We start from the raw sequence: 20203 nt of genomic DNA on the forward strand, positions 1-20203 counted from the left end.
GGCAAGAGCTGGCAAGTGTACTACCTACAGTTATGGCACATCTATGGTATGCACCAGACATTTTCTTCAGACACGGTGCAATCAACATGTCAAAAAAACTGACACCACAGTTGGGGGTGCCCTGCTATTACATGATCTTACCACAAAAGTGTTTATCCAAAATGACAGATTAGTGTCTAAGGAAGACTTTTATAAAATGAGAATTATCTCCACACAGAAGTAAACACTCCAAAAAAGCAACTGTACTACTACAAATTCAGTAAGAAAGATTTTTTTTCCCTAGCAATGTAAACTTTTTTTTTGGAAAAAAGGGGGGCTGAGGTTGATATGTGAAATGAGAACAAATTTTTCATTGATGGATTTATTAATTACAGGCTGTTTAGACATAAAAGATGAATGCAAAGAATAAGAGTGGGTATTAAACTGAGATTCTAGAGAAAAGACAACTGCTAAGTATCAAAATCAGTTCACATGAAATGAGGATATTATTCTTTCCAACTGCAGGCAAACACACGTAAACATCACTGCATCAATTTCTATCTATCTAATTCATAAATAGGAGCCTCTTCATTCAATACTGTGCTAGAAACTGCATTTTCTGAAAAACTCAAAAGCTCAAATATTAGAACAAATTTCAGGGCACAGCATGGCTGTCTGTAGCCACAGCAATCTACCTACTAAGAAACCTGCAAAAATAAGAACAAATTCTTGGATTCCAATGTGTTTACAAAACAGACTCACATTACTGGAACACATTTTTCAAACTATAAAGCACAGCGTATGAGAGTACAATGGACTTTTTATAATACAGCGTATGTCCATGATATGGGCACACAGTTATGAGGTACGGATTAAAGCCAATGATACTAAGACTAAACCTTGACTGTTAACATTAAAAAAAATAGTTAAAAAAATAGTTCTCAAGGTTGCAAGCCATGTTTATATGATTAGGCAGTAATTATTTCTTCAACTACTTCTCAACTTATATTTGGAAATCACCTGAAATGAATGATTAAGCCAACAGAAAAAACATAATTGTTGTATTGCATTCTGGTTTTGACTGCAACTCCTTTACGGTAGTGTCTGTGTCTTCATTTACTACTCATGCATTCAGAAGTAATGCAATGAGCCAATGACCACAGGGCAGGAGCACAGTGTCTCCAAGTTACTGAACATACGTATATTTAAGATCACTGAATCAAACTGAAGCTTCAAAGGTTCCAAATCTTTTAACAAAATTTTTATTTTCTGTAAAAAATTAAACAAATTACTGAAAAAAGCTCCCATTTAAAATAGTACCTGCTCTTATTCATCATTATTAAATATCAAAGTACAGAAAAAACACACTGAAATAAATGTTCATTTCTACTCAAAACTTTATTACTGTATTTACAAATTGATATACATATCTAACAATGAAACATACACATAAAATGTCAATTAAACTTCCAAATTGCATTTACCATAGAATTAAGTTCAGCTTGTTGCCAGGGAAATTTACACTTTTACCACAGTCAGCAATTACTTTCACCTACTCAGCTTGATTTTTTTTTTTCTTATACTTCACCTATTCAAACAGAACTTTACAACTGCTTTGTATATGGATTTAAGTCTTCGTTGTTAAAATAAACTGTAAACAGCTAAACTTTCAACCATAAGTGCAAAAAATTAACCAACATCCTTAGTCAATTGTACAGACTGTAGAACTAGAATAAACTAGCAATTTAATTCTTCTGAATTAATCTATTTTACTCTGTTGCAATAACAACAAAAGAAACATGTACACACTGTACTCTTTCTATCAGTGGGACTATAGGGAATCTTTACCTCTAACACTTTAAAAAGAAGAATGGAAGCAATTACTTTAAGACAGATTGAACTATTAAAATTCAAGTGACTTTTAACTATGGAACTATTTTCCTGTGAAGGAAAGCCAGCTATAATCTTACCTTTTGTAGGCACAATGGTTTAGTAGACTAAACAAAATGAGGAAGTGATCTTTTGGGGATTTTTAAGGCACTCCTCTGGAATAAAAACCAAATTTGCTATCATTTAATTCTATAAAGGCAGAAGATCATTTTTCTATCACAATCACTGCACTTTAACATGACTAACGTACAATCATTAAATAAATCTTACAGAAGAATTCTCAGAGAGCTCCACAGCTTTAGGTTTTAGATGTATGGACTGTATATGTTTGTGGAATTCTCAAATAAGCATTCATAACTGTCATCAAAAATACTTTCATTCAATTTATCTTTTCTCGTGAGTTAATATTAGACTGTGCTGAGGGGTGTGTGTGTGGAATCTATCAAGATTCTATAAAACTAACTTTTAGTAGCTTACTGCATCTCAAATTGAATATATTCTGCACATTGCTTTCCAAAAACTTGACAGATGGAGGAAGGAATTCTGCAAGCATACCTAGACACCTAAATTTAGGGGTCTAACACTTGTTAGAGCCAACGAAGACCTGACTAATGCCTTCAAAAGCACCTACAGTGTGATTCAGCTCATCATGTATTAGGTCAACTAAATGGCTCTCTAAGCTCCATTGATGGTACTGATTAGCTCTTCAAAGGACCACAACAGGACTTCAGGAGTTAGAGTACATGCTGACACTTAACATAAGGCACCCGAATCTGGGGACAAAAATTTCGTCTTCAGTTTCCTAATTGATGTCAAGCAAAGAATTGAACTACAGCATGAAAAACGGTGGTTTGAAACAATTTTTAATCCAGTATGGGAAAACAAAAGGGGAGTAGGGGATTAAGAAACGCAATTCCTACCTGAAAATGCATGCTAAACAGCTCCAAAAAATTTTAAACTTATGGGAATTACATAAATTAAATAAATGCCTTTTATGCTTTTTAAGAATGAAAGCCTACCTTCTTTTAATTTCAAGGATTGAAGTAGCCTATCTCATTTTCCTGGGAAACCTTAAAAAAAGTGAAGCCCTAAAAAGGTATGGGATATCAGAAATGCTAAGGAAAAAAAAAAAAGAAACCTTATTAATAAAGAAAAAAAAACAGGTTTTGTTTTTCAGCAAAATCGGTATGCCTCTCTGCTTTAGTACCTACCTTCCACCACAAGAGAAAGAACAACACACAATAAAACCTCACCTTCCATGTACGGCTGTTAAAATTCCATACAGTCACCTAAGAATTATTCCAGAAGTGTTTCTTTAAGACCAGACCGCCTACATTTATAAACACATACATAGACTAGATTCCAAAGCAATTAGCAAAACAACGATTTGAGTATGTTTTAACTTTAAAATTTCTCCATTGCAAATTGACAGTGAAAACTATGAGGAAGTTCAAGGCTAGTTGTTTTCACTTATAACTAAATGCCATGGACAATTACTTTCTCTCCTCCTCCCCATCTCTCTGCCTTTTTGGTACAGCAAAAATATTTGTAAAAAACTCTTTCCTTTTAGACCTCCTATTCTCATGATCTTATATCACAGCTATGCAATCAAATTCATACACTGAACTATGTAAGACAAAAATAAATTTAACAGAATATCCTAAAGCCCTGAAAATATAACCTATAGCTCCAGTATTTCCACACTGTGATTCATTATACAGGTATCTGTAGACCATGTCCTGTCCTGTAGTTGCTTCTATTTGCTTTGCTGAAGTATAAGATGGATGTTTCACCACTACAAAGAATCCATGGAGTATCACAAAATATTACATGCCAGAGTTCAAAGGCTTCATTTTTTTTGAAGAAAGCAAGTCAAAATTTTACTAAAAGCAAAGCATACGCTTTCCTCCCACAATGAGAATGAAGGGTTGTATTACCTTCATGTACTGTTATTCCACAGTTGTCACACTGGATTATTTCATCAGCATCTTCACTGTTATCTCCAAGACAAACGCAACAAATCAAAATATGGTCCATTTTCTGGGAACTCCAATTTTGAGACTTCTCAAGGATCAATGAGTCCTAATATTGAAAAATGAAGACACATGGATTATGCCTGGATTTTCAGTTTTAATTAAAACAAACAATTTTGAACAAACAACAAAAAAAGATGGAAAATTATTTTCACGAAAATAAAAGCTTCTTTGTTGTGAAAACATTTAAACACTTCATTCACAAATATAAGAGCTGGGAGAAAGGATGGATACAATCTGTTCCAAATAAATCCAGAGATCTGTTAAGATCCAAAGGCCAGAGAAGTGTCTTATTTCCTCATTTCCTTATGTCTTTAAATCATTTATGCTCTACAAAAATGAACAAATACACACACCTAAGAAACCATTTCAAAGGGGAAAGAAAACCACACCAAGGCCAAAGGTGACCTTCAAACATCCCAATATTCAGAAAAATTGCTTCATTTTGTTAAAATTTGCACCTTCCAAAAAAAAAAAAAAAAAGTAACATGGATCTGAAAATACTGAAAATAAACAGCTAACACATGCCTGCCAACTCTTCACGTACGTAAAACCTAACAAATTATCAACTTAGTTCTATTTTGTTGTAATGCAAATTTATACATCTCTATGCAAAACCATATGGTTTATTAAAGCTATAACAACTTATTTTCTTCTGATTATATACAGGAGTAAGGACTTGAAGAACAAGTACATTACTCTGTTTTGGCAACCTTCAATGTGAATTACACCACTTAAAAAGAATGTGGCTTTTAATAGGGAATTTCTCTAAGGAAACAGAGGGGTGTTTCACAAATCAAATAAAGCTGTAAATGTAAGTGTACATGTAAAAAAAAAATGCAAATTTTAAGTTTTTTCATAAACACTATTTAGGTTTCTTATTTTCATTGTGAGGTACAGCCACTGTCTCTTCTGAAAAGTTTCACAGCTTCCATACATTTTCTTTTATTTTTACACTAAAAGCAAACATTGAGCTTGAATTACCTTCATTAGTGATATGAAGGCATATAGGGAAGTGTGAAATTAGGCACATTAGTAAAAAATAATCATTGCAGGATAAAGAAATAGTAATAGTTTTGGAGCAGAGGCTGACAGTTCAAGCTTAAATGGCATCATTTAAAATATCAGAGATCTGAAAATATTCCAAAACTGCTGTGGTATCTTACCAGGAAAAAAAAAATTAAAGGTGGAAGATGACCTCTCAAACATTTTTAGTCATTCCAACTCCCCATTTACGACATAAAACACAGCATCAATACTGTGCCTGTGTAGCCTAAGCTGATAAAAAGCATCACAAATGCTAGCTGAAGTAGGTATTCTTCCTCAAGGATCTTAAATTCTCACACTAATCCATGCAATTATTTGATGATAGCCTCTCAACCTGATACAGTAAGTCTCTGCACAAAATTTTCAGTGAATCATTAATGAAGTCTCTTTGTACTTCAGGTTTTTCTGGACAGGTGTTTGGAGGGTAAAGGAAGGGAATCCTTGCTTGATTTTAAAGCAGTGTAAAGGGATAAAATAACCTTACCACCCAAAGCTGGGCTCAAAATAGTTTACCTCAACTCATAGAGGTGGCTTGTTATAATGTTGCTGACCTAGGAAAGGTCAAACACATATTTCTAGCAGTTAGGAAAGGCTTCTGGATTTCCCATCCATTTTCTCTAAACAACGTACGGAAACATGACCTATTAAAAAAACCCCTCATCTACAGGTAAAAATGAAACATTATACAACCATTCACATCATCATGTTTACTTACCGGAAGGCCACTAATTGTGAAAAATACAAGACTCTCCCATACAGAGTTCAGACCAAGAGAGCATTTCTTCCAGCATCCTCTTTTTAGGACCAAGTTGCAAAGCATTTTGAGGAAAGCAAGAAACTTGCACATTTTTTCTCAAAAATACTGTGGCCCATCATTGCTCAAAATACCCACATTTAGCTTACCATCCACATTACAGATAGGAAAAGGGCAGTAGATACTCCCTAACTGTAGCAGATTAATTGTGCAGTGACTGCAATGGGCACAGGCTTCTCAGGCACATCTCACAGCTCTACCGAAATCAGCTTTTTCTGGCACTACCTTTGACTTAAACTGTTATTTGGCTTCAACAATAAAAATTTAAAAGAAATCTACTGTTAGAGAAGCCCAAGGTCCAGTAACTAAAAAAAAATAAAAAACACCCACTATTACTTGAAATTAAATAAACAGACTTGCAATATAAAAACAACACTGAAATAACACCAGCTGTTTAGGCATTGAGAATTGCCTAATATGCAAACATGGGCAAAAAAAGAAACAAGCAATGACGGAAGGGCATCTCATGTTAGGATCCTCATCCATTATGGTTTACCTTATGTGAAGACAGCCAACAGGTCAAACAGAGCAGCAGAATAACTTAATTTCCTATGCAGACACGGAGAGGGAATAATCTGGAACATACGCTGCTCTCCTCTGCTTAGTCCATGTAAGCACCTGAAAAACCCCATGCCCGAAGCTGACCCTACTTGTCTAAAGCATGGTAACTTTCATGTAGAGAAGGTAACTGCTGCCACCTCCTGAATAAGTCCTGCTCCCTACCCAAGTGAGAGAAAGCATTTCAGCTGAATCACCATGTAATTCCCATTTCTGTGGCGTCAATGAAGAAAGCTAACATTTCAAGCTATATGCCCATACACTTCTAACTTTAAAGGAATTTAAAAAAATTAAAAAATAAAATAACCACCTCACTAAGAATAGAAGAATCCCATAAAGTGCTAGTAATTCTAAAAACAGAAAAGCACCATTTATCTACTAATGATGCTTGACCCTTAGCTTGACAAAGCTAAGTTTGTCTTCTGTGCTTAATACAGTAGAAAAGTACATAGTATTTCATTATAGCACAGGTTAAAATACTGTATATGCAGACCTCAAAACATTTTTGCAAAACGTAGAAAAATAAAACAAAAATCACACAGAAACAAAAACCAAACAACCCACCCCCAACACACCCCCCAGCACCCATCCCCAACAAGTAGGTAAAGGAAGGGAAGAATGCATATTAAGGACACTACTACATGTTCGGAGTTAGTTACCTGAACATTCTTCACAAATTAATTATGCATTCAGACATCTGTTTTTCTAAGAACTTAGGTTCTGTAAAAAGGTTTTGCTAGACTTGTCTGCTAGATGGGATTTTTTTTTTTTACTATTTTAAAATATTTTAGTAGTGGAGAGTATACTGTTTCAATACAGTCAAGTATCAATCGAAAAATTACAGTCTATAATCCAGTCTAAAGATACTCACTGTTGCAAGACTACTTCTTAAAGACCTATTCATAAACAGTACTTTGCTTCACATGCAGTAAAGTATCAGTTACAAAATTACAATTTGAACTTCAAATTTTCAAATTTTGATTTTATCTTTTGATAAATGTCCTAAATCCAAGGCAAGAACAGACTCCGAGCTCCATGCATATTAAGAAGCTTTGCAAAAGATTCATCAGAGACAGGTTCTGAAACAGGTTCAGTTTTTCAATCAATGGAAATATGGACATATTCAAGAATACATCCCTAAGAATGTAGACTCACATCTCCATTCTGGTATGGGAAACAACTCTGAAAGAAAATTGCCTATCTCTATTTGAAATTCTGATCATAAGCATTGGTAGAGCACTTTCAGCTCCAGAGCCCAAGAGAATATGGGGAATGACAGAGCTAGACAATGAAAGAAGATGCCTATACAAAAACTAAAAAAACCCTCCAGAATTATGCTTTTTTTTTTTCCCCCAGTCACAATTATTACTAGTAATTAAAACAGCACAGCTCTTTCGCAATCATATATATGTAATACATAACAAAGTATCAGAAATGGAGACAAACGATCCTTCCAAATACTGTTTAGTTCCCTGCCATTTTACGCATTAAAATAAATATTAAATGGAACAGCAGAACTTTAGTGTCATACCACTACCATTTATCAAATGTTATGTTGAAATTGCAACTATTTCCTGAAAATTGAATGTGGATTTTACAGCAACGCTTTTCAGTTCCTTCAAAATTTTGCTGCTGCAGGACATGAAGTCAACCATCCTGACAACCTAGTATCTTAGTTTTTCCCACAGGCACAACCTTTATGGCAACTGTAATTGTGCATAGGAAAAAAAAAGTTGCATTATTAAACACTTAACATACAATTTTCACATTTTGCAATCAGAAGATATTTAACATAATAGTTCCCAGATGCTTTTTAGTACTGTAAGAAATTACTTCATTTTTAAGCATTATAAGCAAACACAACATAAATTATTGTGATTATCCTACTTGATTTTAAAGCCAGTGTGTATATTTCTTGACTTAGAATTCTTCTATCAGTGAACTTAATGTTCAGACTTTGATGTTTGTCACAAAGAAGGGCTAGGATCAAGAATAACCTATGATTTAGCTATCTTATGAATATGTCACAGATGCTTTTAACTTTTAGAACGTTACAGATATGCAACATTTACACTAAAACAGAACTAAAAGTCTCGCTAATACATGTTGATTTGCATACTGGACCTCCTATTTGCTTTAGAACTAATCCAACCCCTCCTAAAGCCAAAAGAATTCTCTCTATTGACTTTAGTGGCATTAGATTGGCCAAATGGTCCAAGCAAGGTTATTTAATATGCAGTGCCTATTTAGCACAATTTTGCTAAATTGTTCTTTGCTTATTCCTGAAAACACAATTCCAGCCCATCAGTTTAACTTTTCAAATTAACAGAATAGCTACTGGAGAGTAGTTTCCATTTGTCAACAGATATATTATAGAAAGTTGGTTGCACTACCTCATTACTCTTGCTTTGTGAAAGAGCCAGGCTATCATTTGTCAATTCCTCATCATCTGCATTATTCCTGTTAAGAACTTTACTCTTCTTCTTCTTGGATCCTCCATCACTAGCCGTGCTGCTATTATCTTCTTCATTACCTTCCTCATCATTGTCATCCTCATCACTTCCGCTCCCATCATCTTCATCATCCTCATTATCTCCATCACTCCCCTCTTTTCGCAGTGCGTTTTTTCCTTTTTTTTTCTCAGCAGTAGGCCGCCAGTCATTGTCATCTTCACTGTCATAGTCATCCATATCATTTAGTTCTTCCATCGATACAAAATCCAGCAAAGGTCGGTTCCTGCGCAAATTCCATTTTTTTGGTTCATTTGTTTGCTCATCAGGCACAGCATCAGGTTCAGCTGCTTTCTCTTTCTCTTTCTTCTTTTTTGGCTTTTCTTCTTCATCTTCGTGCTCTTTCTTTTCAGTTTTGATTACCTCTTTGTCTGCTGTTGGCACCTCTTCTTCAGTGGACCTTTTGGGCTGTTGCTCTTCTACTTTCTCTTCTGCGGGTTCCTCCTCCAAGATATTTTCTTCTGATTCAGTACAGGAACCTTCACCACTGTCCTTTGATGCATCTTCACTCCCATGACCACTTCCTTCAGAATCTGTTGAGCATATGAAAATTTAAAAAAAGTTCCGACACAAATGTACCCCCAAAAATAAAATCTGTTGAAGCAAGTTGTTAAACAAAAGAATGATGCATGTTCCTCCCTCATAAGGTATTCCACCTATTTTTTCAGCTGGTGTCCAAATACTGCTATTTCGAGTGGTATGTTGAGAATCTGTTAAACATGAGTGCATTTTAAGATGGCAAAAAAAAGATGGTAGAATTTATTAAATGAACATTAAATGTTCCTTTGAACTGCAGCTCATATTAATAAGCAGTAGCACAAAATAATTTCCATGTGAAGTCACATCTTAAAGAAAGACTATTCCAGTTTTTAATTTCTGGAGGCGTTTTCTAAATCTTCAAAATAAAATAGCTATCCAAAAGAAGAGATTTAAAATGACAAAATGAAGAGTTTACATAACAAGTACTAACAATAGCATGGACAAGCCCACACCTTCATTTTTAGTCCAGGTTTGTTTTTCTGGATTGGGGGCTCTTTTAATTTCCAGTGTTATTTCACATATTAATCCCACATAAAATATGCCTCATTCAGTGTTGCAGCTGCACAACAATGCCTAAGTTCTAACCTTATATCCCTCATACAATATTGTTCTGTGTGTAGTCACTATTTCTATTAACATAGGCCAGTTTGTGCAATAGAAATATAACAGAAGACGATTTGTATGAAAAAAATCACAAAACTAAGGCTGTATCAAGTACATGTAAAAAATATTGGAAAAAGATGATGAGAACTTGTTAAATTTTATAAACATCATCCACCTTGACTATCTCTCATCTTATAATCACCTACTACTTTTCATTTACAGTATTATTTTTAATGAACAAAAGCTCAGAGGGTATTTTTTAAAAGTAATATAAAGTTTGATCTAATGCAGGGATCAATTAGGCAATGGCTACTGTCGTCAGTTTGTTCAGAGCCATCACCAAGCTCCTGATGCACTGTCACACACATACAAAGAAGAAACACATTGATGCTTGCAAATTAAAAAAAAAAAATAAATCCTTAATTGCTTTAGTTACCACACCAAAAAACCACCACTCAGTATCACCTTACACAGAGAATTTCTGTGCACATCCATCTCTGTACAAAGCCAAATAAACAAACAGTGGGGCCACTGTGCTACACATATCACATGGCATTTATTTCCACCCCACAGAACACTGTCTATGACTAGCCAGTAGCTCAGCTGTTACTTCAATATAATGGTCAATTTTGTCTCTTCCTGCATATACCTGTATGTGTAAATATTTGATGAAGAGATTATATAATTATAAAAAAATTAAAAATCCATCAGCACTACTACTATTGCTGAGTCCCCCTGTGCAAGCTAATAGAAAGTAAAACTTTCCTGCAAACATTCTAACCTTTAGAGAGATGGGGAGGGGCGGGGCGGGAAGAGATAATGCAGTAACAAGAGTTATTGTACAGTCTTTTGAGAAAAGAGTAATTCAGTCATTTCCCTATGCCTACCAGCCTTAATGGTAGTAATGGAAGTACAACATAATTAACTGAAGTTTTGAAATGGCACAACACTCTTCAAGCATGCCTAAAAAATAAAAAACAGTATTAACCAATATGCAATTTAAAGAAATATTTTTAAATTACAATAACTTTGTGTGGATACATATTCATGGAACTGTTATAGTGGGTCCAGAGAAGGGCCACGAAAATGGCCAGAGGGCTGAAACACTTCTCCCTATTCTTCGAAGAAAGGCTGAGAGACTTGGGGTTGTTCAGCCTGGAGGAGGCTCTCAAGAGACCTTACTGCAGCCTTTCGATTTATAAAGGCAGGTTATACAAAAGAGATACTTTTACCAAAGCCTGTAGTAACAGGAAAAAGGGGACTGGTTTTAAACTGAAAGAGGGTAGGGTTTAAATTGAGCATAAGAAAGAAACTTTTTACGATGAGGGTGGTGAGACCCTGGAACAGGTTACCCAGAGAAGCTGTGGATGCCTCATCACTGGAAGGTTCAAAGTCAGGTTGGATGGAGCTTTCAGCAACCTGATCTAGTGAAAGATGTTCCTGCCTACAGCAGCGGGGTGGCCTAGATAATCTTTAAAGGTCCCTTCTAACCCAAACCATTCTATGACATTTGTCAGCTCTCACAAATACTTCACAAGGAACTCCTAAAGCTAGATTCTCAGACTAGACATTTATATTATAGATTAAAAGCCATATGTATGTTTAAAAGCAAAATGTATTTTTGTATCTCATTTCACAGTTTGAGTGCCAATCTGCACCTCTTGTCTCACTGTAAAGAAGGTAGTATAGGGGTCTGCCATGTTAAAATTAACTGGATTTTTAAGTTACTTTATATTGTTGTCTTTTGTTTAACTTCACCACCATAACTCCATGACTCCAGTAATTTGTTTGGATGCTTTAATTGTGCTGTTCCATTTCTAAATATGCTTAGACTTCTTGTGAATTTAAGCTTCCACTTCATTTTGGGGGAGACCTGAGACTGGGTATAGTTTGATCTTTAACAGCACTCTCAATCACCAACAGTGATTCTTGTACATCAATACTACACTACTGAGGATACTCTGTGGCTGCTTTATGCCATGCAAACAATATAAAGCAGAGAACAAGTAAACATTAGTTTCATTCACTTCGCTCCTTCAAATTTTCTTTGCCTTCTGCCTGCACATTATGCTTTGTGCTCTCCTGTCTGCATGCATGTAGACACCAGAGATACTATAGGTAAGGGATATCCCCCTTCTGTCTGAATGCATCTGCTGTGATAGGTGCTTTTCTAGAAAGAGCTGTTCTGTGATAACAGCTATTTTTGCAGGTGTTCTTCTGTCAGATACACTTTCAGTTAGGAAGGGGCTGTAGCATACAATTTTCTCCTTGAAAGAAATTCCTAAAAGAATTGCTCTTTCAAATTGGCAGCCATATCATGTCATTCCCTACGGGAGAGAAGTCAAGTTACTCTCAGTGAAAGATGGGGCCAGATACACTGCCAAATAGCGAAGCACACAGAGTTCCACTGAGAACAAATATGAGAGAACAGTTGTGAGAAAAGCATCATTCATTTCTGTACACCTTGTATCTTTAGCTCTACTGAGCGCAACAGCAGTTGGCAGTCAGATCTAAAAAGGGTAATTCTGAGAGGAATTCCCCAGGACAGAACATTATGCTCCAGAATTAACATAAGAAAAAGCATAATAAAGATAAACAAAAGTGACTACTGATCTCCACATCAGCCGTGGAGTCTTGTATAATACCTTATGCACAAGACTTCAGAGGAAAGTACTGAAATCACTACAGCAGTTTAAAAAAAATCCTCCCCAGCTTTTGCAGGGCCATTTTACAAGCAACTTTAAACATGGTACCCCGTGATTTTTTTTTTTTTAACACATTCTAAGAAAATCCACATATACAGAGAGTAAGTGCTACACTACATCAGTACATAGCCACCCGCCCACAGAAGACAGGCTGATTCTTCAATGCGGTGTTTAGCTTAACAAGCAGCTCTGTAAAAACAAGCAATAAAGCTGCTTTTTAAGTGAACTCTGAAGGATAAGCCAGTTAAAGGAAATCATGGCCTCAATTTTGGGCTTGCCTCTTTCACTAACAAAGCCCAACAAACTCCAGATAGCAGAAGAGAAGCATCTGGCATCATTTTGGAATTTTTTTTTTTTTTTTTTTTGCATTGAGTCCTGTCTGGTTGAGTCTTACCCAGGTGCTCAAAGCTGTATACAAAGAACACAATCCAGGATCCTGGAACACTGAAAAGGAGTGAAAAACCTGAAAATCTGAGCATGCAATACAGAAAACAAACTACCATATCTGAAGTTATTCCTGCTAAATAATGTTGTTCAATAATAATCTATACGCATCGTATAAGAAGTCATCCAGCCCACGGTGTGCTTCAAAAAAATCCTCTTTTTGAGGGCGCTAACAAAAACCAGGCCACAGGTCAGGTAGCCGTAAGCAGGACATCAATTCTTTTGGAGATTAAAGCCACTCAACCACCATCACCCTGTCTAGTGGTCCCCTAGCCTCTCTCTCCCAATCGCAAGGTGGACAACCAATCTTTGACACGGTGATGTGAAATTACACGGCTATCTTTCCTAAAACACCGTGTTATGCACCATGCACAATCCCTCACCCAGGTTGCCTGCAACCCGACAGACGGGGAAAGTGGAAAGCACTGCAAAAAGTGTTTGTCAACAACAGCCTCCGCCCATAAACTTCCTTACAAGAACAGCTCCAGAGTCACAAAAACTCCTCTGCACATGCTATACCAAACATGTGTAAAAGCAGCTGTATTTCCTATACATCTGATCTAGAAATTGCAAATAATTTCGAAGACTCAAAAATACCTTAAGGAAATGCTTAACCTAACTACAAAGTTCTGATATTAATAACCGCATGTAAAAATAAGGCAGGAAAACCTAGATCATATATGGAAAATATGAACTTTTAAATTGCCAAAGGCAGAGTTGTGTGACTGATAAATTCCTGATCACATTTGTTTATTAGACTAAAGCCACAGAGGTCCATTATGCTAAGACCAATACAACTATACTGAAAAGGCTTAATATTTCACTTTCAACATCACTTCAAAACAGAGAACCTAGCATCAGTTAGATATATGCCACTGGCTTTCTATGCTATTTTGCCAAGTATGATGATTAAACATTGGCAGGCTATTAGCAATTCAACACTGGTAATGCTGGCAGTTAAAAAAAAAAAAAAAATTAACTTTCCAAAGTAACATAATCAAGAACATACAAAACAAAACCAACATAGATTAAGATGTTACTGCTCTAAGGAGAGAAATTCCCTTCTCAAATAGTGTTTTGAAAAAAAGTATCTAAACTCTGTATTAGCTGCATATGTAGACTGGGCAGAACAGGAATGAATGAAACTGATCATGGATCTGCAATTACACTTGTTTCAGAAGTATTTAGTTTAATAGAAAAAAGGATGGCAGAGGAACATAAATGACAGTTGTGTAGTGAGCAATTTCCTCACTTCTACACTAGCTGCAATTATGTTACACAGCATTTAGTAGATGTCTATTCAATTCATAAAAGCACGCCAAAATAAAGGTTGCCAATCCTGAGTCATTGGGAACTGCCTTATTTATAATGTTCTAACATAGATGGAGTTGGAGGTGGTTACCCTACCTCCTGAATTTGCTTGATATTTCCCAGCTACAGACACTGTCCTCAACTATTTCTTAACGTTACCAACGTTTACCTGTTTGAGATATAGTATTGCATGCCCCATGACTTCCCTCAGCAAAGCAGCAGTCCTAAATAATCCTTAAAATTGGATTCCAAAGCAAATTCTTGAACAGTGAGCTAGAATAGGTATTTTGCCCAGAAACACCTAAGAGTTTCACATCTTGTATGAGGGAAGCGACACCTGGGAGACAGTTGAACAAGTGTCTGGGACATGCTAAGTCTCTGAGGAACTGTGACGAGTATATGCTCAAGAAACACTTGAAACATCCCATCCTCACTGAGCATGTCCAGACTCTCAGAGGTGGCCAGGCTGCAAACAGACCATCCTACCAAGCTGGAGTTTATAAAGCACAGAAGAACCTTCTCCATGTGGCAGGAAATACACAAGAGATGGACATACATACAAAAAAAGAGGAGATGCAAAAGAAAGTAAAGTTGGAGTAGTAAAGTAGAAGACCATGAAAATCCTGTTCAAGACTGACTGAACAAGCAGAAGAACACTGAACTGATGAGTAAGGGCTCCATAAGGGACAAACGGATTAGAAAGACGAGACACAAAGAGTCACAGTAGGGGGTAAACAAAGAAAAATAATGTCATACCACCACTAAATCCACCCTGCCCAGACACTGGAATGAAAGCCTTAATTTTCTGTTACATTACTCCTCTGCTGTCAGTAAACACACAGAAGAACAAAAATCTCAGTGTTTCCAAAGAGAATGCAAGTTGAAAATGCCCATCAGTCACTCCAAAGTGTTATGTCAAGTGGCAGACATCTATATGGATAAAAGACCTCAACTGGGATGAACATAATCCAAGAGAACATAATGCCCGTATTTTCCATTTTCTCAATGGGAAAAAGCCCGTAGGAATTCCACTCTGAGGCACTACTTATTACAGTTGCAAATTCAAGCCTTGAAATGATTTAACGATTAAGATTGTGCAATTATGTGATAATTTAATAACGATTAGCTATTCAGTATTTTCTCCTACCTTCACGGTCTGCTGAAACAACCTACAACTTTTCTGTTGCATATCCTTTAAATTTATTCTCAAAAACAAACGTATTTGTTCCTTCATCAATATTTCAGTAGTGTTTATCACTACAGTATTTTGGTGCTTCACAAACATTTCTTTATATTACAATATCCTGTGCAGAAAAGCAAAAGTGGAATCTCCATTGTGCTAAGAGGAAACAAATTACAGAAAGATAAAGATATTTGCAACTTTTTATTTCTAGATCAAGTCACGAGATTTTCAGAATACCTAATATATGCATTTATATAGATTGTTACACATTTTAAACACAGCTCCTACTGACCTCAATTGCAATAATGGTACATAATATTTATGCAAGTCAGGCTCCACGCTCAACACCAAAAAACCAAACATTTACAAATGTCTCTAAAAATTTAAGTGTAGGAGACTTGTAGCAGAAGTAGTGACAGAATCCAGTTCTTCAAGGCAACATTCAGCTACACTCTTCTTAGCTATACTGAGACAGACAGACAGTCCTTAAATTCAAACATCATTCTTGTTCAGGGACCACACTCGATCTCTCTGGATCATTTCAATTTCAGTGTATGAGCTGCCAAGACTGACCGACTTCACCGATGAGAGAGAAGAAAAGTAGTAAATCCTTGCTTTGGAATCCTGCTGGGAATTATTCTACAACTCTACACTGATTTCTGGCATCAGTATACCTCCGGCTGCTCTCTTTAAATAAAAAAAAAAAAAATAAAAAAATTAAGGAAAAAAGTATGCTCTCGTTAACTTAAAAGCAAAACTTCAAATAACTGATCTGTATTGTGAAACATGCTATTGAAAAACTTCAGTTGAGTATATCTCAGTACCATCACTTCAAGTCACATATTTGTACGCTCTGACTCCAAAGGGACAGTTCTTTTAATTGATCCCACATTAAGATTACATACGACATTCTTACTTAAGGAACAAATTCTTCAAGACGTTTATAAGAAACAGAAAAATAGAGTACTTTAAAAAATGGCATTACTACTTCCTATTACGTAGAAACAGAGAAGCCATTAAAAAATTACTTCATTCAATATTTAACAATGAAAGGCACACAGGCCTAAAAACTACTTACATTAAGTAAATTTACAAGAACATAACAGTTCTAAAGTCAGTATCAGAATGAGGGCATCTTTAAAGAGGAAAAGGCAGTAATTGCCTGTTGGTGTGACCTAAATCCAAAAGAAAAGAAATTAACTACACTGTAAGTAAAGGCAATAGTTTCTATGGATTTTTTTTGTGTGTGTGTGGAAATGGAACTTAGGTGACTAGAAATAGTTTCTGTAATGAAAAAAGTTTACTAAGACATCAGAGCTGTGAACACAAAAATTCAAAAATACTGTCTCCTTCCTGAAAGTACTTAATACCAACTTCTCAAATCCTTACTGCATCTTAATATTCCCAGAAATCTGACAGAACACTAAACATGTGTAAAAGCTTGAATGTTCAGGATTCAGTCCTCCTAGACTTGTACAGTATCAGTCTACTAGCACATATCACAACATCCTAAAGCTCATACATATGGATACAAAATAATCAACAGGGAGTAAACAACTTCAGAATTCTTTTAATTCAGTTTTTAAATAGTCTTTTTTAACTTTTAATTTATTTTTTTTTTAAACACCTACATATGCATCTATGAATCAAATAAACATACATTGCAAAGCTGTGGAATTACCATACTTACAGGATTTTTCTGAGTGCATGAGTAGAACTTATGGTCATTTTCAATGTTGAAAGATTGTTTCCTCCTTCTGTCACACTTATTTCCCTTTGTAATCAAACTATGCAATGAAATTCTGAATTTGTTCAAACAAATATTAAATACTGACTTTCAACAGGATGCACATGGAGAAACCTCTACGGTCACTGAAAGAAGAGCAGCAGCTCTGACTGTACTGGAGAAATACACATCATGCTTTGAAGGCTGAATCCACAGTGAAGAAAAGGAAAACCTGTTTTCTATTAGCAACAATCCAGAATTCATCTAGTATGGCTGCTTGTGTGTGTACTCAGATATTGTTTATATAACTTTGAAATTATAAATTTTACTTACACGTGTATGTAAAGAAGCCCCTTATTTTAGCACTTCTTCCACCCGAATCTAAATGGACTAGGTACAACCAAATTGAAGGCTATGTTATGCCAGCTTCATTTTAAATTAGCACTGATGTTCTGTTTCAAATACCCTGCAACCATTCATTTAACTTGTGTTACACATACGAAATGTTTCTTTTTCTTCCAACTTAAGAGTTTATATGTTTAATAACTTTCTATTCCCCAACTTCCCGAAGCCCTCACAACTTTCTCCCTTCACATTGAAAATCTTTGAATAAAGTGTAAAATGTCAAACTCTGCTGCTGTTTCAAAGTGTTTTCTCTAAATTTTAAATTTTATTAAACAAAACATTGATTTCTACAAGTGATAGATATACGTTCTGAGATGTTAAAACAACACTCAATCAGATATATGAACACAAAACTGTAATTATAAAAACATTTTATAAGTAGAACTTGTTTTTTTCTCAGTGTGTTTTTTTAAAGGAAAACCCATCCAAGTTCCTCAAAATGAAACTGAGATTGAAATACTCTCAAGGTTAGACACTGCCCCCCCGCCATGTGTACGTACGAAATCCTAAAAGTCAAAGAGGATATCAATTACAAATTAACCCTCTGCATTTAGACATAGTTGAGTCAGGAAGCTTTATTCATTATTTTTAATTAATGAATTATTGTCTTTTAATGAAATAATATATTGCTCTGAATTATGTGTCCACCTCCCATACTCCATTTCCAATTTTCCTTTTCCCTTAAATCCTGCCTACACTACTGTTCCAGAATAGAGAGATATTCATTGGGAACTAAAAACAATTTCCTTTTACAGCAAATTGTCTTTAAAAAAAGGCAATGCCCTTACTCAAAAAAAAGGATCAAAAATCCCCAAAACAAGATTAAAAAAGTAAATGAAACAAGCCACCAAAAATCTTAGAATGAAATTGGTAAGACAACATCAGTTTTACTCTCTTAAGTCATTGCAGCCTGCTTCTACCAGACCAACCAAGGGAAACATATCTAAGCTTGGGGAACACAAATAAGGAGCATTAGGGCATATCTTAAGACTGGCAATGGAGAAATGATTATTAAGCATTAAGTTCATTAATAAGGAGAAGCTTGCCAGATGTTAAAAAATAAGCCCTTAAACGGAGATGGCAATATTTTTGCAAGATATGTACACATGAAAACATAGATCAGCATCCTCAGTGCAGAAATAACAAAGTTAAGCTTTTTGACAAAATGTCATAATGCTTCCCTTACATCTTACACATCTTGTATCTCTTTGCTTATTTCCCTAAGCATATGCCACAGAACATCCAATGTGCAGTTTATACACAAACACAGTCCTGCCCCTTCTTTCCCTTCCCTCCAATAAACTTGAATTTGTTAATTTTATTTTGGCACCTTGCTTACTTTCAGTTTCTGTGGATGTTCACTGCAGATACAGGAATCTGCACATATAGAAAAGGCTACAGAACAAAAACACTCTGAGGCAAGGACTTCCTTTCTAGTATGAAATGGGTACACCTTTCTGCATAGCTATCTGAATGGACATCTTAAGTTTGTCTACTGTAAAAAACAATAAAAAACTGAACATATTATCTTTCTGTTTAAGGTTTTCACTCACCAAGTGGAATTAATCCTGAGAAACAGGCAAGTTCTTAAGTCCACAACAAACTATTACCCAGACTTATTCAAAACAAAACAGCTTTAGAACATTCTTATTTCAATACTAAATGCAGTGAATATTTCAAAAATTATCTCTACATTGAAGAAATAAAAAGCAAAAGATATAGCTAAGCCAGTTAGCACAGAAGCTACCCAAATGCTTCTGCCAAAACTTGTTCGATAATCATGAGTCTTCTGTTGAGAAAAAAATAATTCCGATTGAAATACTGTATAATGTTTTGTTTGATCAGTTTTTTCTTATCCACAGTATAAAAATTTCCAGTTATCCAACTGAGTCACTGAACTTTAAGTGGCTTCAAGTCCCAACAGTTCACCAATACCATTCTGTCTCCCATATGATATTAAATGAAGAACCATAAAACAAAAATGAGATAATTCTGAACCGAGGAGATGAGGAAGCATATTTACCTGAAGCATCTCCAACTTTAAAATCACTGTCATCAGAGCTATCATAATCTAAAGCTTCCAGCAGCGAAGCTGCCAAAGGCTTCACTTGTCTCCTCTTCGAACTGCGGTCCACTGCAGGAAAAAAAAAACACAGTATTGTTACTACGTGGCATAATGAGAATTCAGCATCGTCAAAGATATTTAAATGAAAAGGAAAGGCAGGAGAGCCGTGACAGGCAGGGGCAGTCTCCGCCCCACCGCCCGAAGAGCAGCCCGCAGATCCCGCCGGCACGGGGGTCCCGGCGACATTCATTGCCACAGGTGAGGGAGAGGAGCGGCGGCACGCACGCCGGCACGGGCTCGCCCACAGCCAACCAGCCAGGAGCTGCCTGCCCGCCGGGGCAACCGCGCTCCCTTCAGGCGCCGGGAAACAACACGGCACCGCACCGTCCG

General features: G+C 35.9%; 1 protein-coding gene across 1 annotated transcript in view; it reads right to left on the bottom strand.

Annotated features, from left to right (window-relative positions):
- Nucleotides 1-19882, bottom strand: part of PHF14 (PHD finger protein 14) — a gene marked incomplete at both ends in the record, with an annotated part of 110866 nt that extends 90984 nt beyond the window's left edge. The window contains 3 exons of the mRNA XM_010288976.1: nucleotides 3807-3951; nucleotides 8715-9364; nucleotides 19772-19882. Of these exons, the coding sequence (XP_010287278.1) occupies nucleotides 3807-3951; nucleotides 8715-9364; nucleotides 19772-19882 (906 nt within the window). The remainder of the gene's footprint in view (nucleotides 1-3806; nucleotides 3952-8714; nucleotides 9365-19771) is intronic.
- Nucleotides 19883-20203: the final 321 nt, after the last annotated feature.

The sequence above is a fragment of the Phaethon lepturus genome, unplaced genomic scaffold (genome assembly GCF_000687285.1).
Source record: "Phaethon lepturus isolate BGI_N335 unplaced genomic scaffold, ASM68728v1 scaffold7836, whole genome shotgun sequence".
Taxonomy (NCBI): Eukaryota; Metazoa; Chordata; class Aves; order Phaethontiformes; family Phaethontidae; genus Phaethon; species Phaethon lepturus.